At 63.2% G+C, this 19,250-nt stretch overlaps 1 protein-coding gene across 3 annotated transcripts; it reads left to right on the forward strand.

Moving 5' to 3' along the window:
- Window positions 1-304: 304 nt before the first annotated feature.
- STAT3 (signal transducer and activator of transcription 3) lies at window positions 305-18,286 on the forward strand. 3 transcript variants are annotated; one of them, XM_075522651.1, is made up of 24 exons: window positions 305-420; window positions 8,134-8,280; window positions 8,871-9,015; window positions 9,176-9,274; window positions 9,739-9,834; window positions 9,919-10,000; window positions 10,402-10,496; window positions 10,706-10,857; window positions 11,297-11,455; window positions 11,581-11,673; window positions 12,476-12,535; window positions 12,812-12,841; window positions 12,967-13,060; window positions 13,145-13,192; window positions 13,443-13,526; window positions 13,622-13,720; window positions 13,904-14,039; window positions 14,261-14,313; window positions 14,403-14,497; window positions 14,815-14,954; window positions 15,355-15,570; window positions 15,830-15,872; window positions 16,221-16,333; window positions 16,420-18,286. In XM_075522651.1, exons 2-24 carry the CDS (start codon window positions 8,153-8,155, stop codon window positions 16,473-16,475), a joined length of 2,316 nt encoding a protein of 771 aa, XP_075378766.1. In that variant the 5' UTR covers window positions 305-420; window positions 8,134-8,152; the 3' UTR covers window positions 16,476-18,286. The 3 variants fall into 3 exon arrangements, with proteins under 3 accessions (XP_075378766.1, XP_075378768.1, XP_075378767.1); XM_075522653.1 differs by having other exon boundaries at window positions 15,355-15,567; XM_075522652.1 differs by lacking the exon at window positions 305-420 and adding an exon at window positions 6,474-6,654.
- The last annotated feature ends 964 nt before the right edge of the window (window positions 18,287-19,250 follow it).

Here is a 19,250-nt window from a genome sequence, read left to right on the forward strand (position 1 = left end):
CCCCTTTAAGAGGCGGTGGCGGCGGCCGCGGGCCGCGCGCTGACGTCAGGGCATGCCCGGAACTCAGCTGGGTTTCCCGCACGGCCGTTCCCGGCAGCCGCCGCCCCCCCCGCCGCGCCGCCCCCTCCCCAGCGCCACCCCGCGGCGGGAGGCGGCGCCGTCCGGGAACAGCCGACACGGGGCAGCCCCCCCCCCCGCGCCGCCGCGAGCCGTGACCAGCCGCGGGGCGGCCGCGCTGATTGGCCGTCAGGGCCCGTCCCTCGCGGGGCAGCGGGAGCGCCGCGCCGCCATTGGCCGCGCTCGGCGTGGCGTAACGGGGCGGGGCCGGGCGGGCAGCAGGTTTCTCGTCACTCGGGCAGGGTCCGGACGCGATCGTCGCCGGCACCGGGAGCCGCCGCCCCGCCTCGCCCGGGACCGCCGGTGAGCGCGGGGGGGCCGGGCCGGGGTGCCGGGAGCTCAGCCAGGGCCGCGGGTGCCCAGCCAGGGCCGCGGGTGCCCGGGCCCGTTGCTGCTGGGCCCCGGCGGCCGCTTGGCACCGGGGAGCCGGGTGTCAGGGCCCGGGGCTGGGTGCCGGGGCCCGGGCTGCCGGTGTCCCGCGGGGGCTGTTGGGCCGCTGGCCGCCAAGCGCGGCGGGGCCGGGGCCTGCCGCTGGCCGTCCTGCGGCCCCGGGGTGCGGCGCCGGTGCCGGTGGCCCGGAGCTGCCCTGGGGCTGGGCGCTGCCGCGGGGCCGGGGCTGCCCACCCCGGTGGGGCTGAGCCCTGGCGGGGGCGGTCGAGCGGCCCGGGGGCGGGGTGGGCACGGCTGCTGCGCCCGGGGGGGGCCGTTCCCGCCGCGGCCCCGGCCTGCCGGGTGGCTGCGGGGCCGGGGGCGGAGGGCGCAGCCGCCAGCCGCACGCAGGGGGTCTTTCCCGGGAGCCTCCCCCGTGGGTGCGGGGCCCGTCCCCGCCGTCGGGCCGGCGCCGCGGACAGCCGGCGGTTTCACTTTTGCTGGGAGGCGGCAGCTCGCTCCCGCTGCGGCCTGTCCCGGCGGCGGGGCCGGGGCTGGTGCCGCTGTGCCCAGCAGCCAGGTGAGGGCAGCGCCCTGGCTCCCGGGAGCCGTCGTCGGTGGAGGTACTAATTAACCTAATCCTCTGGTCTTACAGCAAGTGGGATTTCTTTCCTTCCCACAGTTCCCAGAGCAAGTCCTTGCTGGGCAGGGGCAGCTCCCAGAACCTGGCGCGACTCAGCTCTCGCGGCGCTGACGGCGGTGTGCGCTGCGCGTGGGGTCCCCGCTCCCCAAGCACCGGTGCGGAGCTGGGTCTGTTGGTGAAACGTGCTTACACCGCACAAGCTCCAACAGAAGGTTCAAAGCCTAAACGGGCTTCTCGGAGAGGGAAATGTGTCGGGGCTGGCAGGGCTAGAGGAGCTGCCGCCCGGTCTGGTTGCTTTGAGGCCAATGGTGGGCTCGCGCGGTCCGTGCGCTTTGGGGGATTTAACTGTAGGACGGCCCTTGGGCCACAGACTCGAGATTGCCTGAGCGAGGGTTTAGGACAGATGTTGATGCAGCCTGTGCCAGTGGTGGAATTTTCATGCTGATGAAATGACTTGTGACCGAGACTGGAAGCCTAACTGGGGGTCCTGCACCTGGGCAGGCCGAGGCCGGAAGACCTGACTCGCGTCCCTAATGGAGCCGAGAGCTCAGGGCTGCAGCTTTACCCGCCCCTCGAACAGAACTGCTCGGCAACGTCTCGCTGGGGCTCTTCTGCCTGGACCAGGCTTTGGTTTGATAACCGTCCTTGCAGGCAGGAGGTGCGACGCAGAGTGGCCGAGGAGCGGGTGCGGAGCAGAGCTGCTGGGTTGTGCATCTTGGGTGAATATTTCAGCTGTGTGGCCGAGCCGCCCGATGCTCTGCCCACCGCTCCTGCCTGCTGCTGGCCTGTGCTCTGCCCGTGAGCTTCCCGCCACTCGGCACAGCGCTGTCCCACGTTGCCGTCCCGAGGTGCGCGTGACTTCTTCCACAGGCTGCGCTTGCGCACCCGTGTGTGCCTGTTGGAGGGGCACAGCCGGAGGACCGGCAGCGCGGGGGGAGCAGGGGTGGTGTCCCAGGCGGGGAGGGTGAGCTGCCCTGGGCCCGCTCCCGAGAAGATCCCTTCTGCGTCTGCAGGGCACCGGCCCTGCCTGTGCGTGCGCGTCAGGGCAGTTGGCCCCCGTTTCCTCCCTGAAGGTGATGGCTGTCACCATCACTCCCCAGTGGAGCCTCTTCTGCTGCTTTCTGTGGATCTGTCGGAGCTGCTGGAGTGGCGGTGGCAGCGGACAGGAGGGCTGTGCGGCTGGGCATCCCCTGCCCTGGGGGGTTGGCAGCCGTGTTACTCGGCTCCTGCAGCGGGAGTTACGTGTTGGGATGGACCCTGGAGAGCTGCTCAGCTGCGATGAGGAACAGCCAGCTGTGGCGTGTGGGTTGATCGGGGAACTCAGCCCTGTGGCTGCGAGGTCGCCTGGAGCCCCTCTCTGCCTTGCGCTGTCACCCTCTTCTCCTTTTGCAAATCTCTGCATCACTGCTCTTTTTCCCCCTCCAGGGCTGGCTTTGAAAACGCTCCAGAGGATCGGAGCCAAGTTCTCCTAGTAGCTCTTTCAAAACTTGCTCTTGTGTTTGCCTGGAGCAGTTAGCTGCTTTGTTGTAGAAGAGCAGCTTTTCGTGAGCCTGCTGATGGCTGTGTGGAAGCGGGGGGCAGCGAGGCGCCTGGTGTCAGCGCAACCAGTGCTGTTTGTTGGAAAGCCGGGGCTCCCGTGAAGCGTTGTTGATGGCGTCTGTCATGATTCTGTGATGCTCCTGCCGGTGATAACTCTGTTAATGTGACCTATGCAGCGTTACCAGTGACTGAGCTTCGTCCTGCTCGTGGCCCTGCAGGGGACGAGGAGTGCCACAGTCCTTTCAAGGCCCTCTCCGGTCATTCCCCCCTACGCGTTGCCCCGGGAGTCATTGCTTGTTGTGGGGGTGCAGGTGAGGAGTGTTCTCGGGTGCGTCCCAGAAATGAGAAAGCAGATGGAAGGCGGTTGTGGGATTGCTTCCAGGGCAGCAGCCCTGTTTCAAATAAGGCTGTTGGAGTGTGTAGAGCTGTCCCGAGCTGCCAGTGACACTGCACAGCTCGGGCCTGGCTCTGGTGCTCTGCCCTTGCAGAGGAGCTAAAGAAAGATGAACTTTAGCTCTTGAGCTACTTTTAGCAGCTTTGCTCTCAGCTCTGGACGGTGTGTTTACCCCTGGGCTTGCATCATGCCATGCTTGGCTCTGGCCGCACTGGTTGCTCCCTGGCTCCGTTCCAGAGACAGGAGGAGAGGCTAACCGCAGAGACTGGCAAGCCCAGCGGAATCGGAAAGGTTCAACCCTCAGCTCTTTAAACCCCGTCAAGGGAGGCTTCCTGGTGGCAGGGCTGGCTGGGGAGAGGCTCCTGCACGGTGTTTCGGGGCGGATGAGATCAGAGCTTCCCTAATGCTGGTGGCTTTGACAGTAAGGAGCGTCACAGGGACCCTTTCCCTCTGGGGCAGCGGGTGCTTCAGGCTGCCTAGCTGCTTTCTGTTGATGCTGGGAGGAGCTGGAGCTCGGTGCTGCGCCGAGGGAGGGAGAGGAGGCTTCCTGACCCCTTCCTGCTCCCAGCTGGTCCTGCCTTCCCGCATCCTCCCCTGACTCGATGGTGGGCCGGGCAGCCTCCGTCACAGGGCTCCCTCCCCGGGGCCGCGTGCCCTCCTGTCGCCTGCTGCAGCAGAGCTGTCTCTGTTGGTGTGAGCCCACGTTTTGGCAAAGCACGTCTCAAGGCTCTTCCCAGCCCGCTGCTCTTGTGGCAGCGTGTGGAGGGTTTGCCAGGTCAGGCACCGGTTGAGCTGGGGGCTGTAAAAACTCAGTGTGACCCGCTCCTTCTGCTGAGACATCCCTCGAGGTGAGAACTGGGTGCAGTGGAGCCCCCGGGGACAGCGAGCAGAGACCGTGTCCTGCCCTGGGCTGGCTGCAGGCACAGCTAGCAGGCAGCGGCCATCCCTGCAGGCTGCCGCTCCGCTCCCGCGTGGGGCGAGCCTGCTGTGGTTCTTCTGTACTCGTGTGTGTGGTCTGCAGTGACTTCCTTTGCTTCCTCGGCTGCTCGCCTTGCGAGGAGATGCCTGCAGTGGGAAGAGGCAGAGCAGCTCGTGTTTCGCTGCACGCTAGTTCTGTTTTTCAGGGATCGGTACGACGGTGCGCAGCGCTGGGGCCCTGGTGGGGCACCGGCTTCCTGCGGCTGCGGAGCATGCGCTGTGGCGGGGAGGATCTCGCGCTTGAGCAGGAGCCCGGGCTGCCACGGTGGCTCGTCCTGCAGCTACGTGTAGCAGTGAGAAGAGGCTGATTCCCATCCAAATGCCGCTGCCGTGCAGCAGCCTGGGGGCTTTGCCTCCAGCCTTTTGGTGCTCTGCAGACTGGGGCTCTAGCACTGCCCTGAAATACCCAGGTTGTGGCTTTCTTGTGGAAGATCTGCCTGGATCGAGGGTTCAGCTGCTGCAGCCTGATAGGGGAAAGTCCGGCCATGAGCTGCTCCGCGCCGGGCGCTGTGGGGGGGCTGCCTGGGAAGCCAGCTCCCGTGCGACAGCGGTGCCGCAGCAGCGGCCCAGCGGTGCCTGTCCTCGGCTCAGGGCTGGGGACGCTGCTCTGGCGGCAGACGGGCTGGGGCAGCGGCTGCCGTTTCTGGGCGGGCTGGTGAAGCACCCCTGGGCGCAGGGGTGCCCTTGCAGTGGTGCAGTAGGAAGTGAGGTGGCTGAGCTCACCGGCAGGCAGGGCACTCTGGTGGCTTGTGGGTTTGCAGCTCTTTCCTGGCCCATGTATTTGTTGGGTTTTTTCCCCCCTGAAGAAGCACCATATGGTTCACGCTCTAGTAATAGCCTCCAGTACCAAGTTAAAGGGGTTGCGAGTGCACTACAGCCGCCTGCGTGGAGGGAGTGTTCCACGTGCTGCTGCAGCCAGACAAACAGCCAGCAAGGAGCTGAATCCACTGCAAAGCAGGGGCTTTGATGCAATGCCCAGTACCAGCCATGAACCGTGGCTAATGGCCCAGCCTTTCGTGGTCTGCAGTTGCAGAAAGCAAAAGCTCTGGGGCCGCAAAGGCCCTGTCGCATCAAGCCAGGTCTTGCTCCAAGGCTGAAGCAGTGCCTGTTGTATACAGGCTCCTGCATGGCCAGTGTCTCTCTCCTCCTCCCTTTCACTTGTTGCTCCATTGAAAACAGGCTTGGTTCACGTGGTCTTCTCTGAGGATTGCACCACAGGGTAGTCGTTCAAGGTTAACGTCCTGCGGATGTTGCTCCTGTCTTTGGGGCTATTCGATGCTGTGAAGTTCTAAAAACGTCTTTAACTCCATGTCAAGTGCCAGTGTCTGTCTCGGTCCACAACAGGATGTTCCGCCTTTCTCTCCTTTTACAAAAACCATCCAGAAAAATGGGGACAGTGTCACATGCAGCAAAGATCAGAAGAGCATGACATACAGTGATGTCAGTGGTGACAGCTGAAAGTGTCAGGCGGCAGCGATCTGGTCTGTGGGCCCATCTTGGAGAAGCTGCTAGAGGAGCCCAGCTCCCCGTGCTGCCCAGCCCCTCCCGGGCGAGCGGGGACTCGGGGGAGCTGTGGGTGGTGGCAGGGTGCCCATGGTCGTCTCTGGAAATCTGCACAAGCACCCAGCTCTGTGCCCCAGGCAAGGTTCAAAACTCCTGCCTGATACTGCTGCGTGCCCAGGGAAGTCTTACTTGCCATTAAGGCTTTGTAAATATCTGTCCTGCCTAACGAAAGCCTGCCTGGCTCGTGCGTGGAGCAGCTGCTGTCGCTGCGGGCCTGGGTCTGGTCATTGTGTCTTCGCCTGCTTCCAGCCCATCCTGGGGCCCAGGATGGAGCAGCCTGGTTTGCTGGAGGGGTGGCACGGCCTTCCTCCCGTCTGCCTCCTCGCTGAGTGAAGCTCTGCTTGCTGGGTGCTGCTCTGTGCCTCCCGGCACCCTTCCCACTGCCGGCCGGTTCCCAAACCTTCACGCCTCCTGGCGCATTCGCTGTGATTTCCTTCGTGCCGGCTCCTCGGGGCTGCCCCATCGCGATGGCTTGCTCCCGCAGAAGCTGCGGCAGGCTCCTGCGCCGGTGCCGTGGGATGGGCTGCAGTGCCCCGATCTGAGCCCGGGGCCAGCCTGGGACTCGTGGCTGGTGCTGGCCCCCTCACCCGTGCCCTGCTCCTGTGGCACCGGCCGTGCCGGCTGCTGGTGCGCTGGCTGCCTGGCTGTCCCCATATCCCAGCTGGCACGTCGCTCGCTGCAGTGACCTTTGGGAAAAGCAAACAGCTTTCTGCAGGGGAGTGACTTTCTGCTGGTGTCGAGCAGAGCTCTGTGCCTTCGCTTCCTGAGCACAGCTTGCCGTCCCCTCGTTAGTGTTAGTTTGATTTCCATCAATACACAAGTCGCTAACTCGAAAATTGCTTCTTCCTTGTTTCTGTTGTTTCCTGGCAGTCTCCGCCTTCTGCACTTACTGTAAGCTCTGCAGCTCCTTCCCTGCCTCCCGGAGCAGAGGCAGGCATGCGTGCCTCTGGCCGCGGGGCGCCTGGAAGACATTGGCACCAGATTAAAGCCTTGTACCTGTCGCTGGTGACCTACATGCCCAAGACCCCTCTTTCCCCCCTGTGGCAAGAAGGTAGGAAAGCTTTGGGAAATGGTGCCTCTCTCTAGGAGAAAGCTTTGCCAAAGGCAGGCACTTGGGAAGCGTGCTGTCATGCGGGGAAACTCGGTGCTCACTGGGCTCAAGCTGGATGGATGGAAGCTCAACTCCTGAAGCCAAGCCCAAAGCTGTGTTCTGTGTGCTCAGGGAGCTCCTGCGCAGCTCCGTGCAGGTCTGAGGGGTTTGGCGGTGTTAGGAGCTGCCTATGACGTAACTTTTAATCCTGGTCTGACCCTGTGGTTTGAGGAGCAGCGTGAAGCGAGGTTTCCTACCTGTCTGGGTTTGTAAGAGCATCTGCGTCTGGCCCAACCCGCTTGGGGCTGCACCCAGCCCTGGGGGACCGTGTCTCCCCGAGCCCTTGGGGTTTGTGGGCTGAGAGATGCTCTGCGGGGGGGGGGGGAGAGGATGGGGCTCAGCTTGGCATCCAGGGCCTGCCTGCTGTGCTCCTGTAATCCGTGCAAATGGCCACCGGCTGCCAGTGTGAGCTCTGGTCTTCTGATCTCAGATGTCTCAGATTAATTTCATGACGTGGTGAAAAGAGAATGAGTCCGAATCTGGGCTTTATTCAGCTCTGCAGCTGGGGCGGCTGGAGTGAAACCTTTCTGCTGCAGCTCTTCTCGGGAAGCTCGCCCGGGCAGGGCAGGGGCAGGCTGGGCCGGGGCCGAAGCTGCCTTCTGCACTCGCCTTCGGCTGGATTTCCAGTTGAGCTCTCGGGATGGAGCAGTGCTGCCGGGCCCTCGCTTTTTGGTGCTCTGGCTGCTTTGCCGCTCGCCCTGCAGGCACGCAACGCTGCGCGGCTGCGTCCTGCACTGCCAGGGGCTCCGGGGCCGAGTGCTGGGGCGCAGATGTCGGCGGGTACGAAAAGGGCTTTTCCCCTCGCAGCCAGGCTGGTTCCTTCCCTGCCCTCCCCCGGGCGTGCGTGCTGTTATTCCCACACTAAGGATGCAGTTCTGGTCTGTGGTTCCGCCTTCCCTTGACCCAGGCCTGCCCGTGGGTGATGGCAGCAGCCACTCTTGCCTTGCCGGAGCCCAGCTTGGAGGCACAAACCGGTGCCGGTCCCAGGGCTTCTTGAACTGGTCCCATGGCTGCCAGCTCCGAGTGGGTTTTGCTGAAGAGCTCCCGGACGTGTGAGCGGCTCCGCGGGGACATGGGCCTGGGCTCATCCCTCGGGGTGCGTTGGAGCTCTGCGGTGCCGTGGGCCCAGAGCTGCGCACCCAGCAGCTGCCCTGGCCCCGTGCTGCCCTTGGCGGGACGGGCGCTGCCCGGCCCGTGCCAGCGCTCCCGGAGCTGTGCGCCCTGGGCTCGCCGTGCCCCGGCTGTCTCCGGTCCTGGCCACATCAGCCCTCCCCAAAGGGGAGCAGCGGTCGTGGCTGGGTCCTGCTGAACGGCTGGCGGGAGGGAGCCTGGAGGCTCCCAGGTGCCAGCTCTGAGCAGCACGCGTGCCCGTCCCACCAGGTCTCCGGAGCTGGCCAGGATGGCGCAGTGGAACCAGCTGCAGCAGCTCGACACGCGGTACCTGGAGCAGCTCCACCAGCTCTACAGCGACAGCTTTCCCATGGAGCTCCGGCAGTTCCTGGCCCCGTGGATTGAGAGCCAGGACTGGTAAGGCCTTGTGAAACGCTGACGTGGGGACTTCGCTCGGGACGCCCGCCCTGGGGTGGCAGCAGGTGCCGAGGCGGTCTGGAGGAGCTCTGCCGCTTTCCCTAGGCTCTTCGCGTGGCAGGACTGGTCCTCCTCCCCGAGGCGCACGTGACGCGAAGGGGAGCGGGACTCTGCGCGCGGTGTCAGACCCCAGACCAGGAGAAGGGGGAGCTCCAAAGCGGAGGTGTCTCTGTACAGGGCTGGCTTACGCTGGCCTCTGTTATAAACGAGGTTGACACAGAGCACTGATTCCTGGATCCTGTCTAGAGAGCACGTGGGACTGTTGAGGTGCTTGTGTGCGCTGTCTGCCTGGCTTAAGGCCAGACTTTAAGCACGAGTCCAAAACCTCTCTATCGCCCTGCCCTTGCAGGTGCAGGCCGAGGGCTCAGTTTATTGGCATGAAGCAAGTCAGGCCTGCTCTGGCCCCTGCTCTGGTGCAGGTTAGGAAGACGGCTGGAGCGTTAAATTCACGGGGGATGGCAGGGGTGAGCAGCGCTGCCTTGCCCCTTCCCCTGCGCCGGGCACCCAGCGCTCTGCCCTCCCTTGCGCAGGGCGTATGCCGCCAGCAAGGAGTCGCACGCCACGCTGGTGTTCCACAACCTGCTGGGAGAGATCGACCAGCAGTACAGCCGCTTCCTGCAGGAGTCCAACGTCTTGTACCAGCACAACCTGCGGCGCATCAAGCAGTTCCTGCAGGTGAGGTGGGAAGTGCTGGTTTGGCGGGGGGGCTGCGGGGGGAGCCTGCGGAAGCCCAAGGGGTTCCTTGGCACAGCTCACGACCCGCAGCCCTAAAGGGTGTGGAGATCCTGGGAGCTACGCTGTGCCTGCTGACCTTGGGGGTTTGAACCTTTTACAGAGCAGATACTTGGAGAAGCCGATGGAAATAGCCCGTATCGTGGCTCGCTGCCTGTGGGAAGAGTCACGGCTCCTCCAGACGGCTGCCACCGCAGCCCAGGTCAGTGGCTCAGGTGTCCTGGGGCTGCCGTCCTGCCGCCCACCCCACCCCGCAGCGCTGTGCGGGTACTCGGTGCTGTGGGGCGGCTCCAGTCGGAAGCTCCCCGCTGGCTTCCTTCAGCAACGATGGCTGCTTTGTGCTGAGGGATGGTCCAGCCGCAGGGGCCGATAACTTCTGCTCTCCAGGCAGCAGCTGCTTCCTGCCAGGATGCAGCCTGGGTGCTCTCTGCCTGGGGTGGCTGTGAGCTTGTGTATCTGTCTCTCCTCTCACCCTTTGCGTGGGGTGAGCCCTGCACCGTGCGCCTTGCTGTGCAGCCTGGAGCTAGTGCTGCGAGCAAGCAGCCAGCCGCACTGGCTTTTGCTAGTAAGGGGGTGAAGACTCTTCCTGCAAAGTCTCCTCAGGCTGGAAGGGGAGCATCCCTGGGTTGTGGCCCTGTTCTAATGCCTTCCTTGTCCCCTCTGCAGCAAGGGGGACAGGCAACACATCCGACTGCAGCTGTAGTGACGGAAAAGCAGCAGATGCTGGAGCAGCATCTGCAGGATGTGAGGAAGAGGGTGCAGGTATGCGTGCTGCCTAGGCACCTTCTCCTTTCCCCACCGTGGTGACTTAGCGCTTTGAATAAATCCACATCTCTTGCCTTGCAGGATCTGGAGCAGAAGATGAAAGTGGTGGAGAATCTCCAGGATGACTTTGATTTTAACTACAAGACTTTGAAAAGCCAAGGAGGTAACGGAAGCCCGTTAGCATCTGCCAAACCAAAGTGTGTTCCTGCGAGGAAACTTGCTGGAGGGTGGTGCCTCCCAGTGCCTCCTCTCCAAGCAAGAAGGGTGGCTTAGGCTCAGAGCATTTGCGTGGCAGCTGGAGAAACCTCGCCTCTTGTTTCTGCCACTGACACTGCCTCCGGGGGAGCTGAACCAGAGCTCTGCCTGTGAGCAGAGAAATGGCACGTGGAGGTGATGGCACCGCTGTGCATGTGGGAAAGCCAGCAAGGTGCTTAGAGGCTGTGTGAGATTGCTGCTTGCTAGGGGGCCTGCTCCTTTGCAGTGGGAGTCTTTTGTTCGTGTGATGCTTGGGAGGGTAGGAGGAGTCCATGTGTGTGGCTGAACATTTCTTGTCTCTCTGCGCAGACATGCAGGATCTGAATGGAAACAATCAGTCGGTGACCAGGCAGAAAATGCAGCAGCTGGAACAGATGCTCACGGCGCTGGACCAAATGCGAAGGGTATGTCGTGTAGCTGGCCCTCCAGATCCCCCTGGGGTGCAGCGGAGCCCTTTGTCTGGGGTGTGAGTTTGGTGTTCCTGCGTGGCCAGAACCGCCAGCAGCGCTGGAAACACAGCCCTGGGCGACTTCTTTCTTGTCCGTGCATGTGAAACTTGCAGATCTTGGAGGCAGTCAGAGGGTGTTGAAGGTTCTGCTTTCTTTTTTGACAGGGTATTGTGAGCGAGCTGGCTGGACTGCTGTCAGCCATGGAGTATGTGCAGAAGATGCTGGCAGATGAGGAATTGGCAGACTGGAAGAGACGGCAGCAGATCGCCTGCATTGGCGGCCCACCAAATATCTGCTTAGACCGGCTCGAGAACTGGTAGGAGCTGGCTGGGGGTTGCATCAGTCCCTAGGGAGGTGGCATTCAAGCACCTTCAGTGGAAATGAGCTCTTTGCCTCTGGAAACATCCTTGCAAAATGGCTTCTGATGCCTGCAAGCATAAATGTAACCCACTAGTTGGACTGATTCTCGATAGTGGGCACTAGTGCTGGAATGGTTAGCCCCGGGCCCGTGGGATTTTAAGGCTGCTGTGAGAAGTTCCTGTTCCTGGTGTGTGTCTGCAGAACGTGGGTGTGTGCAGGTTTCTCTTGTAACACATGGTCTAGAAAAATGCACTGAGCCGGGAGACACAGACATGTTCTGTTCTCCACTGGTTTGGTCCTCTCTCGCACAAGTGAGGGAAGAGAAGGGCTCTGCGGGCTGGGACTGCGCAGGGCTCGGCAGCCAGAGCTAACGCTGGTTCTTCCTGCTCCCCTAGGATAACCTCTCTTGCCGAATCACAGCTACAGACCCGGCAGCAGATCAAGAAGTTGGAAGAACTGCAGCAGAAAGTGTCCTACAAGGGCGACCCGATCGTCCAACACCGGCCCATGCTGGAGGAGCGGATTGTGGAGCTGTTCAGGAACCTGATGAAAAGGTGCCGAGGGCTGGGAGGGAGCTGTGGGCAGTCCCCTGGTCAGAGGCAGTGGGTGGAGGGCTGGGCAGTGAGCGTGCTGGGCCCGGCCGGAGGTTTGACTGCGGTTCTTGTGCCTTTCCCTGCAGCGCTTTTGTTGTGGAGAGGCAGCCCTGCATGCCCATGCACCCCGACCGGCCCCTGGTCATCAAAACCGGCGTGCAGTTCACCACCAAAGTCAGGTGGGTCGCTGGCCCCTGCGGTCCCACTGCGCTATGGGCATGGGAAAGGAGCCGTGCGGGGGAAGGCAAAGCAGGATCTCTCTGAAGGAGATGCTGGTGTGGATCCAGTCTCCAGCCTGCCTGGGGAGCGCTGGTGCCGGGAGGGAATGAGTCCCAGCAGGCTGGCCCTGCTGGAGCGCTGCCTGCGTGACTCAGTGCAGGGATGGCGGCTGCTGGCTGGGGCTCTGCCGCGTTCCTGGAGGCAGCTGGGGTTCTGGTAAATCCCGCTGCGGGGGCGGGCGGCAGGAAGCATCAGTGCGTCCCTGGCCAGCTGCCTCTTGCCGGGCCCGTGTCCTGTGCCAGCCTCCGCAGAGAGGCTGCTCCTATACTGGGCTCTGCCTGGGGCTTGTTCACCATCTGCCAGCTGTGCCCCCGTTGCCCCCTTGGCATGTGGCAGCATCTGGCCACAGAGCAGCACGGAGGGTGTGTGTTCAGAGCAGATGCCTGCCTGGTGCGGGCAGTCAGCAGCCAAAACAAGCCCTCCTTGGGGGCTCAGGGGAGCATCGGTGCTGGGGACGGGTGCTGGGGCTGACAAGTCACAGGCCGGCACGCAGATGGGCTCAGGGATGCCAGAGGAGCTGGGCAATGCTGCGTCCCTGTGGGCTTTGTGGTGTGAACCGTGGTGCTGCTGGCTGGGGGATGCACGCAGCACTGCCGTCCATCCAGCTGTTCTGCAGTCTGTGCCAGATGCCGTGCTGAACTGGAGCTGTTCGCGTGTGCAGGATGGTCACGCTCACACGCTACATCTGTTGACTCTTTGCAGGTTGTTGGTCAAGTTTCCAGAGCTGAACTATCAGCTGAAAATTAAAGTCTGCATCGACAAGTGAGTCCTGTGCTCTCGGTGGGGTTACTGGGCTGGGACTTGTTCCTGCTGCATTGGGTCAGGCTCCGTCCCTGCACCGAGGACCAGCGTGACCCCCAGTAGAAGGGGAGGGCGCAGGGTGGCACTGGGTGCCAAGGGTTCGTTCCCATGTGGGGGGACAGCTTGGGGGGCTTGTGGGACTCGATGTTGTGATGCAGCCAGTCCCACACACCAGCTTGTCTGCATCAGGGTGGGAGGGCCACGGCCGTGACCAGGTGTCTCTCTCCCCTTTCCTAGGGACTCCGGGGATGTTGCAGCACTTCGGGGGTAAGTGCAATGTTTTGTGGGTTTTGGGTTTTTTTTCTTGCTTCTGCTTTTAATCCTGGCAAACATGCTACTGCACATCTGCTCTGAGAGGGCCCTGTCAGCCATGCTGTCTTTCCTCTTTCAAGGTCCAGGAAGTTTAACATCCTGGGGACAAACACCAAGGTCATGAACATGGAGGAGTCGAACAACGGCAGCCTCTCGGCAGAGTTCAAGCACCTGGTAGGTACCACGAGCTCTCAGGCCGCTCCTGTTAAGGCTGTGTGCCGTCACGGTGTTGCTTCAGCCTGTTCCTTCTCTCCGCAGACCCTGCGGGAGCAGCGGTGCGGTAACGGAGGCAGAGCCAACTGCGACGTAAGCGCTGGGGGGCCGGGGTAGGAGAGCCCTTTGCCGGCAGCTCTGCTCCCTGTCGAGCAGCTGAGCCGTGAGGGGAAGCAGGAGCCCTGCCCTGAGCGGGGTGTCCGCAGGCACGCGCTGGCGTGTCGGCAGCTGCCAGACCAGCCCTGTCCACCCAGACCTGAGCAGTAGCATTGGGCCTGATGGCCGTACGTCAGGCCGAGGGCAGGTGTCTCCTGCGTGTTCACCGTGTCCTCTTCCACCCTAGGCCTCGCTGATAGTCACTGAGGAGCTGCACCTCATCACCTTCGAGACAGAGGTGTATCACCAGGGGCTGAAGATCGACCTGGAGGTGAGCTGTGGGTTACTGCCTGTCGCTGCCATGGGCCTGGGTGCAGAGGAGCCCTGGGAGATGTCCCAGCCTGTGGTCACATCCTGTCTTTGCAGACCCACTCGCTGCCTGTGGTGGTCATCTCCAACATCTGCCAGATGCCCAATGCCTGGGCGTCCATCCTGTGGTACAACATGCTGACCAACAACCCCAAGGTAGGGCCCGGCGCTGTGGGGACAGCTAGCAGAGCAGCAGCGCAGGCTTTGGGACCAGAGTGTCCCGGCAGGCAGGCTGCAGGCAGGGAGAGGGAAGCTGTGGCCTGGGAGCAGGGCTGGGGCAGGGCCTGGCCCTGCTTCTGTCCCATGTCCTGCTCAGGGCTGTTTTTTTCCCTTGTGCAGAACGTGAACTTCTTCACCAAGCCCCCCATCGGGACCTGGGACCAGGTGGCAGAGGTGCTGAGCTGGCAGTTCTCCTCCACCACGAAGCGTGGCCTCAGCATTGAGCAGCTGACAACGCTGGCAGAAAAACTTCTAGGTAACCCGGTGTGGGTGTCCTGCCCGTCCCTGCTGTCCCTCGGGGTGGCTCCCCACCTGTAAATGCAATACAGGAGCAAGACTGTGGTGTTTGGGAGGGGAGCTATAACTTTCAGTTGCTTGGCTTTCTCCCAAACACCACAAACCTTGGGTTGCTCCCTGGAAATGGTGTCTTTGGAAGAACAGCTTTATCTAAATATTGATGCTCTTGTTCTCTGCCAGGGCCAGGTGTGAATTACTCCGGCTGTCAGATCACCTGGGCCAAGTTCTGCAAGGTACAGCTCCCTTTCTTCCCCTGAGCACCTTCCCTTGGCTGGCCCCTTCCTCCAAGCCATGCTCACAGCCTCTCTGCCCTCTTCCTCAGGAGAACATGGCTGGCAAAGGCTTCTCTTTCTGGGTCTGGCTGGACAACATCATTGACTTAGTGAAAAAGTATATCCTGGCACTGTGGAACGAAGGGTGAGCCTCGGCCAGCATTGGTCCAGAGACCCTTGGTTGGGCTGGGCCTTGGGAGGGGTCCTGTGAGTCCTGTCCTGGTGGAGTGGGGTGCCTTGTCCAGGTGCAGGTGGGCTCTCCTGGGATGCTTTTTCTGTCCAGGCCTTGTTGGCCGGTTCAGAGTGAAAACCCACCTGGGAATCCTTAAAATGTTGGTGGTTCTGCTGGCGGCTGGGCCAGGTCCTCCTGCTGCTGTGCAGAGGGCTGGCAGGGTTCACGTGCCAGAGTAGCTGCCCCGGTATCCTGACCCGTCCTTGCTCTCCTCGCTTCCTGCTGCCCAGGTACATCATGGGGTTCATCAGCAAGGAGCGGGAGCGAGCCATCCTGAGCACCAAGCCTCCGGGCACCTTCCTGCTGCGGTTCAGTGAGAGCAGCAAGGAAGGCGGCATCACCTTCACGTGGGTGGAGAAGGACATTAGCGGTACGTTGCTCTCCTCCTCGCTGCCCTGGGTGCGGTGCCTTGCTCAGCCAGCGTTCCTGGCTCCGAAGGGGGTTTGGAACCCCCTGATAAGACACTTGTTCTTTGTCCTTGTCCTGACAAGCCCTCTGCCTAGGTTAACTCTTTGAGCCTGGGTGCCCTTTGCTGGTCTCTGCCTCCTGGGTGTCCCTGCCCACGTGCTGCCTGTGTGGCACAGTTTTCCGCAACGCTGACACCACCTGGCAGGTCCCTGTCCTGCCCTGTGCTCTGCCGGGTGCCTCGTGAGGCTGAGCACGGCCCCGGGCCCATCTTGTCCCTGCTGCTTCTGGGGTGTCGAGGAAGGCCCTGCCTTTGCCCAAGGAACGCGGGTGTCTTGCCCTGTGTCAAAAGTCTCCTTGTACAGGGAAGACGCAGATCCAGTCTGTGGAGCCTTACACCAAGCAGCAGCTGAACAACATGTCGTTTGCGGAGATCATCATGGGCTACAAAATCATGGATGCCACCAACATCCTGGTGTCCCCCCTGGTGTACCTGTACCCAGACATCCCCAAGGAGGAGGCGTTCGGGAAGTACTGCCGCTCCGAGAGCCAGGAGCACTCTGAAGCTACTGACTCAGGTAGTCGTTGACTTTCTGCGCTCCAGCACGGCTCCTGTGTCGCGGGGAGGCTCCAGGGACCGCGCTGGTGGAAGAGCCGTCACCAGCCAGGATCCTGTGCCGATCCCCGGAGGGCATAGCCACGGCTGCGGGGTGCGGGCAGCGAGGGCTGCGCAGGGGCTGGGTGGGTGGGTGCTGTCTGGGGGGGTCTGTGCTCCAGAGGGGGAGGAGAGCAGGGTTCCTCCTCCGGTGGCTGGTGACAAGGCTGCTTGCTCCTCTGCAGGTGCTGCTCCGTATCTGAAGACCAAGTTCATCTGTGTCACCCCGTGAGTGTTCCTGGGGGGTGTCTGAGCGCTGGGGGTCATCTGTGTGCTCAGCCTTGCTTGGGGGGGGGGGGGGGGGGGTTCCTTCCCACCCCTGCCTGGACTCTACCTGGGTGCTGTGTGGCTCCCAGCCTGGGCAGGGGGAGACCACGGGGGCTGAGCCAGGCTCTAGCCCGTTGCCCGAACTGCGGGCCTGTTCTTCCTCTCCTGGGGCCCCTTTCCTCTGGAGAGCTCTTGGGACAGGCTGTGCCGTGCCCTGGGGCCCGTCGGGGGGGAGAGGGGGTGCTGGAGACCTCTGGCCAGGCCCTGACTCGGGAGGTTTCTGTGCTTTTCCCTTCCTCCCTCGGACAGCACCTCCTTCAGCAACACCATCGACCTGCCCATGTCCCCACGCACCCTGGACTCGCTCATGCAGTTTGGCAACAGCAGCGAGGGAGCGGAGGCCAACACAGGAGGACAGTTTGGTGAGTCTGCTGGGACCTGGCACCCGCGGGGGTCCTGGCCGTAGCCACGCACGGGTCCTGTAACCTCCGGCTGTGTCTCCCCGCAGAGTCGCTGACCTTCGACATGGAGCTGACCCCGGAGTGTGCTTCTTCACCGATGTGAGGTGCTCCGCCGGCGCTCGCGGGGGCCCTCCCAGGACTCGGGCTTTCCACCTCCAACGAGCTCCCCCGGTCTCGCCCTGCTCCGTCGCGGTTGCTCTGGGCCTTTCCTCGGGAGGAGCTGGGGGCCGGGGTCCTTGCCACCGATTCCTTGTTTGACCCAAACGAACACCACCACCCCCCTCTCCAGGGTGGTTTCCGTTCGTCTCTTTGGGGGGAGGGGGGATGAACCTTTTTCTATTTCCTTCCATAACAGTTTTTTATTATTGTTTTGCTCATTCAAGTGCCTATTAGCCTCCGATCACAGCCTCAGTTTTTACAAACGCTTCTGCAGCCCCGGTTGTGCTGCCTGCTGTTGAAAGCTGCTTTCCTGACTGCCAGAGTCCAAAAGTCCATGAAGATCGTACAAGCCCGGATTTGCCTCCGGATGCCTGAGAGGGGATCGGCCGGTCCTGGCCTCCGCACAGGTTACCCGGTGCGCTGTGCGACGGGGGTCTGCGTTGCTGCTGCCCCAGCAGCCCTCCCAGAGCTCGCGGAGGGTTCTCCTCTCTGCGCCTTTGGCCCCGCTTTTGGCCAGGAGGACCAGCACAGGGCTCGGAGCTGCAAGGTGGATGGGCCCAGGCACTCCTGCCCTGCAAGGACAGTGCTTCTGCTGGGCTCAGCCTGGGCTTTGCTGGGAGCAGGGAGTTCTGGTGGCTGCCTGTGCTTGCCACCGACTTCCTGCTGCGGGCACGGAGATCCAGCTGGCTCCAGCAGCCCCAGGGCTCCTGCTGGGACAACTGGTTTCCCTGCAGTGCGAAGGGTGTCCTGGGGCAGGGCAGTGACATGTCCCACCACCAGTGCGTGCTTGTGAGCACGCACCATTTGCACCTTGGGCCTGTTTTGGGACCTGGGTATAACCACAGAGCCTGCCCCGACCATGGCTCACCCCGTGGCCCGGCTCGTGACAGGAGCGTGGCTGTGCCTCCCTCGCTGCGCGGAGTCAAACCTGTTGGACCCGGGGGGGAGGATGGGAGGCTGCTGGATCCAGTGTGACCTGCAGTGGATGGCTGGCCTGGCCCTCTTCCCCCTGGCATGGCTTGTGATGTCCCAGGCAGTGGGTTTGCGGCTTCTCGGGGGCTTCACGTGGCATTTTTGTTGGAGGTTGGCTGTCGCTGTTAAGGTAGGAGGTGGCAAGCGTTGAAGGGAGCAGGGTCTGTGTAGGGAGAGGAATGTGCTGTTGGCCAGCGCTTGACGGAGATGTAGGTGTGGCAAAGGGCAGGTTTCCTTGCTCGAGGAAAGGTGAGAGCTGTGCTGGCCCATGGTTGTGGTTCAGTATTTACCAAAATGGGGGGAGCCCCCCTCCCCTTTCCACGCAGTGGGCATGCAGACACCGCTGAGCAAGGAAGGGGAGGGAGAAGCAGTGGGAGAGCTGCCTGCCCCCCCCGGTATCTGGAAGCCCGGGGTGTTAACGGGGCGGCTGCTGCAGGGGGGTGGCACAATGGCGTTGTGTGCTGTGCTCGGCTGGGCCCGGCGCTTCGGGGCAGGGCTGTGGGAGCTGTCGGCACTGAGGCTGTGGGTAACATCAGCGGAGAAAGGTCTTGCTGGGCACCAGCCCTGGGCTTTACAGGTCTCTGCTGTGTCTTGATTTGGCCCTGGGTGGAGAAGAAGCCCTCAACCATCTGTACCAGTGACGCTGCTGTGGCGCAGGGCGGACCCATCGTGTGGCTCTGGCTTTTCTGCCCAGTAAAGACCGTGGGGCGTCCCCACAGCCCCCGCCTGGACTGCTCTGTTGGCATCGCAGCCTGCGGGCAGGGAGCCGGAGGGTAGGACTGAAGGGGGCGAGGGCTGTGGGGTCTGGGCCAGCCCCCTCCCCTCTGTGTGGGCAGGAGGGGGTGTCCGTGCCTGGCCCTGGGGACAGGAATGCCCTGTGAGGTTGGGAGGTGCTCGGGGGGGACGACGAGGGCCGTTTGCCCCCGTGCTCACGTGTAGCTGCCTCCAGCTGCAGTCACTGTAGCCCTGGGCAGCATTCAATACTGTAAAAAATTTTATTTTTTTGTATATTTTATTGCTGTATCTACAGGCTTTAACTTTCTCCAAAATAAAGGCTCTCGGCGTGCGAGCTCAGCTGTCTGCCTGCGGCGCCTGCCTCCCCCTGCTCCGGGAACCGGGGCCTCTCTCAGCGCAACGCCGGCCCTGACGCCGGAGCTGCGGTTTGCTCGGTGCAGACCAGCCCCCCCGTGCGGCCCGCACCTGGCCCGGCCGCTGCCCCGCACGCGTGGGCCGGCTGCTCTCGGGCCGCCGCCTTATCGAGCGCGGCAGGGCCCGTCCCGGGGGAGCGGGGGGACGGGGACGGGGGGTATCGCTGTGCCCCAGCCTGGGTCTGGCTTCTGCCGGCGCCTGGGTCTCCTCCGCTTGCGTAAAGGAAACTCCGGCGCTGGCGTGGGAGGCCGTGGCTGCGCCGGGGCCCGGCTCAGGCTGCTCCCGGGGCCCCTGCGCCGCTCCCCCGGGGCTGCCCCTGCCCCGGCGGTCAGGGGGCTCGGGGGGGGGGGTGTGACTGTCCCCGCCGCCCTTCTCCCCGGGGCCGGGGCCCTGGGCTGTGCGAGGGGGTGGCTGCCTGGGGGCCCCGCGGGGCCCTGGCCCCGGGCCCGGGGCTGCAGCGTGGGCCTGCCCTGCCCTCTCCTGGGGATGTGCCGGAGCTGGCGCCCGGCGCTGCTGCGCCCGGCCCCTCTGCGGGGACGGACCCTGACCCGCAGCTCCGGGCCTCGGGCTGCTGCCCTGGGCCGGAGCCAGGGCCGAG

The sequence above is a fragment of the Mycteria americana genome, chromosome 22, assembly GCF_035582795.1.
Source record: "Mycteria americana isolate JAX WOST 10 ecotype Jacksonville Zoo and Gardens chromosome 22, USCA_MyAme_1.0, whole genome shotgun sequence".
Classification (NCBI taxonomy): Eukaryota; Metazoa; Chordata; class Aves; order Ciconiiformes; family Ciconiidae; genus Mycteria; species Mycteria americana.

Bases quoted from the DNA above. Each gene is read 5' to 3' on its own strand.
- STAT3 (XM_075522651.1), top strand. From the start codon at position 8,153: ATGGCGCAGTGGAACCAGCTGCAGCAGCTCGACACGCGGTACCTGGAG. The intron at 14,955-15,354 runs GTACGTTGCTCT...CTCCTTGTACAG, and splicing joins GGTGGAGAAGGACATTAGCG to GGAAGACGCAGATCCAGTCT. The intron at 15,873-16,220 runs GTGAGTGTTCCT...TCCCTCGGACAG, and splicing joins AAGTTCATCTGTGTCACCCC to CACCTCCTTCAGCAACACCA.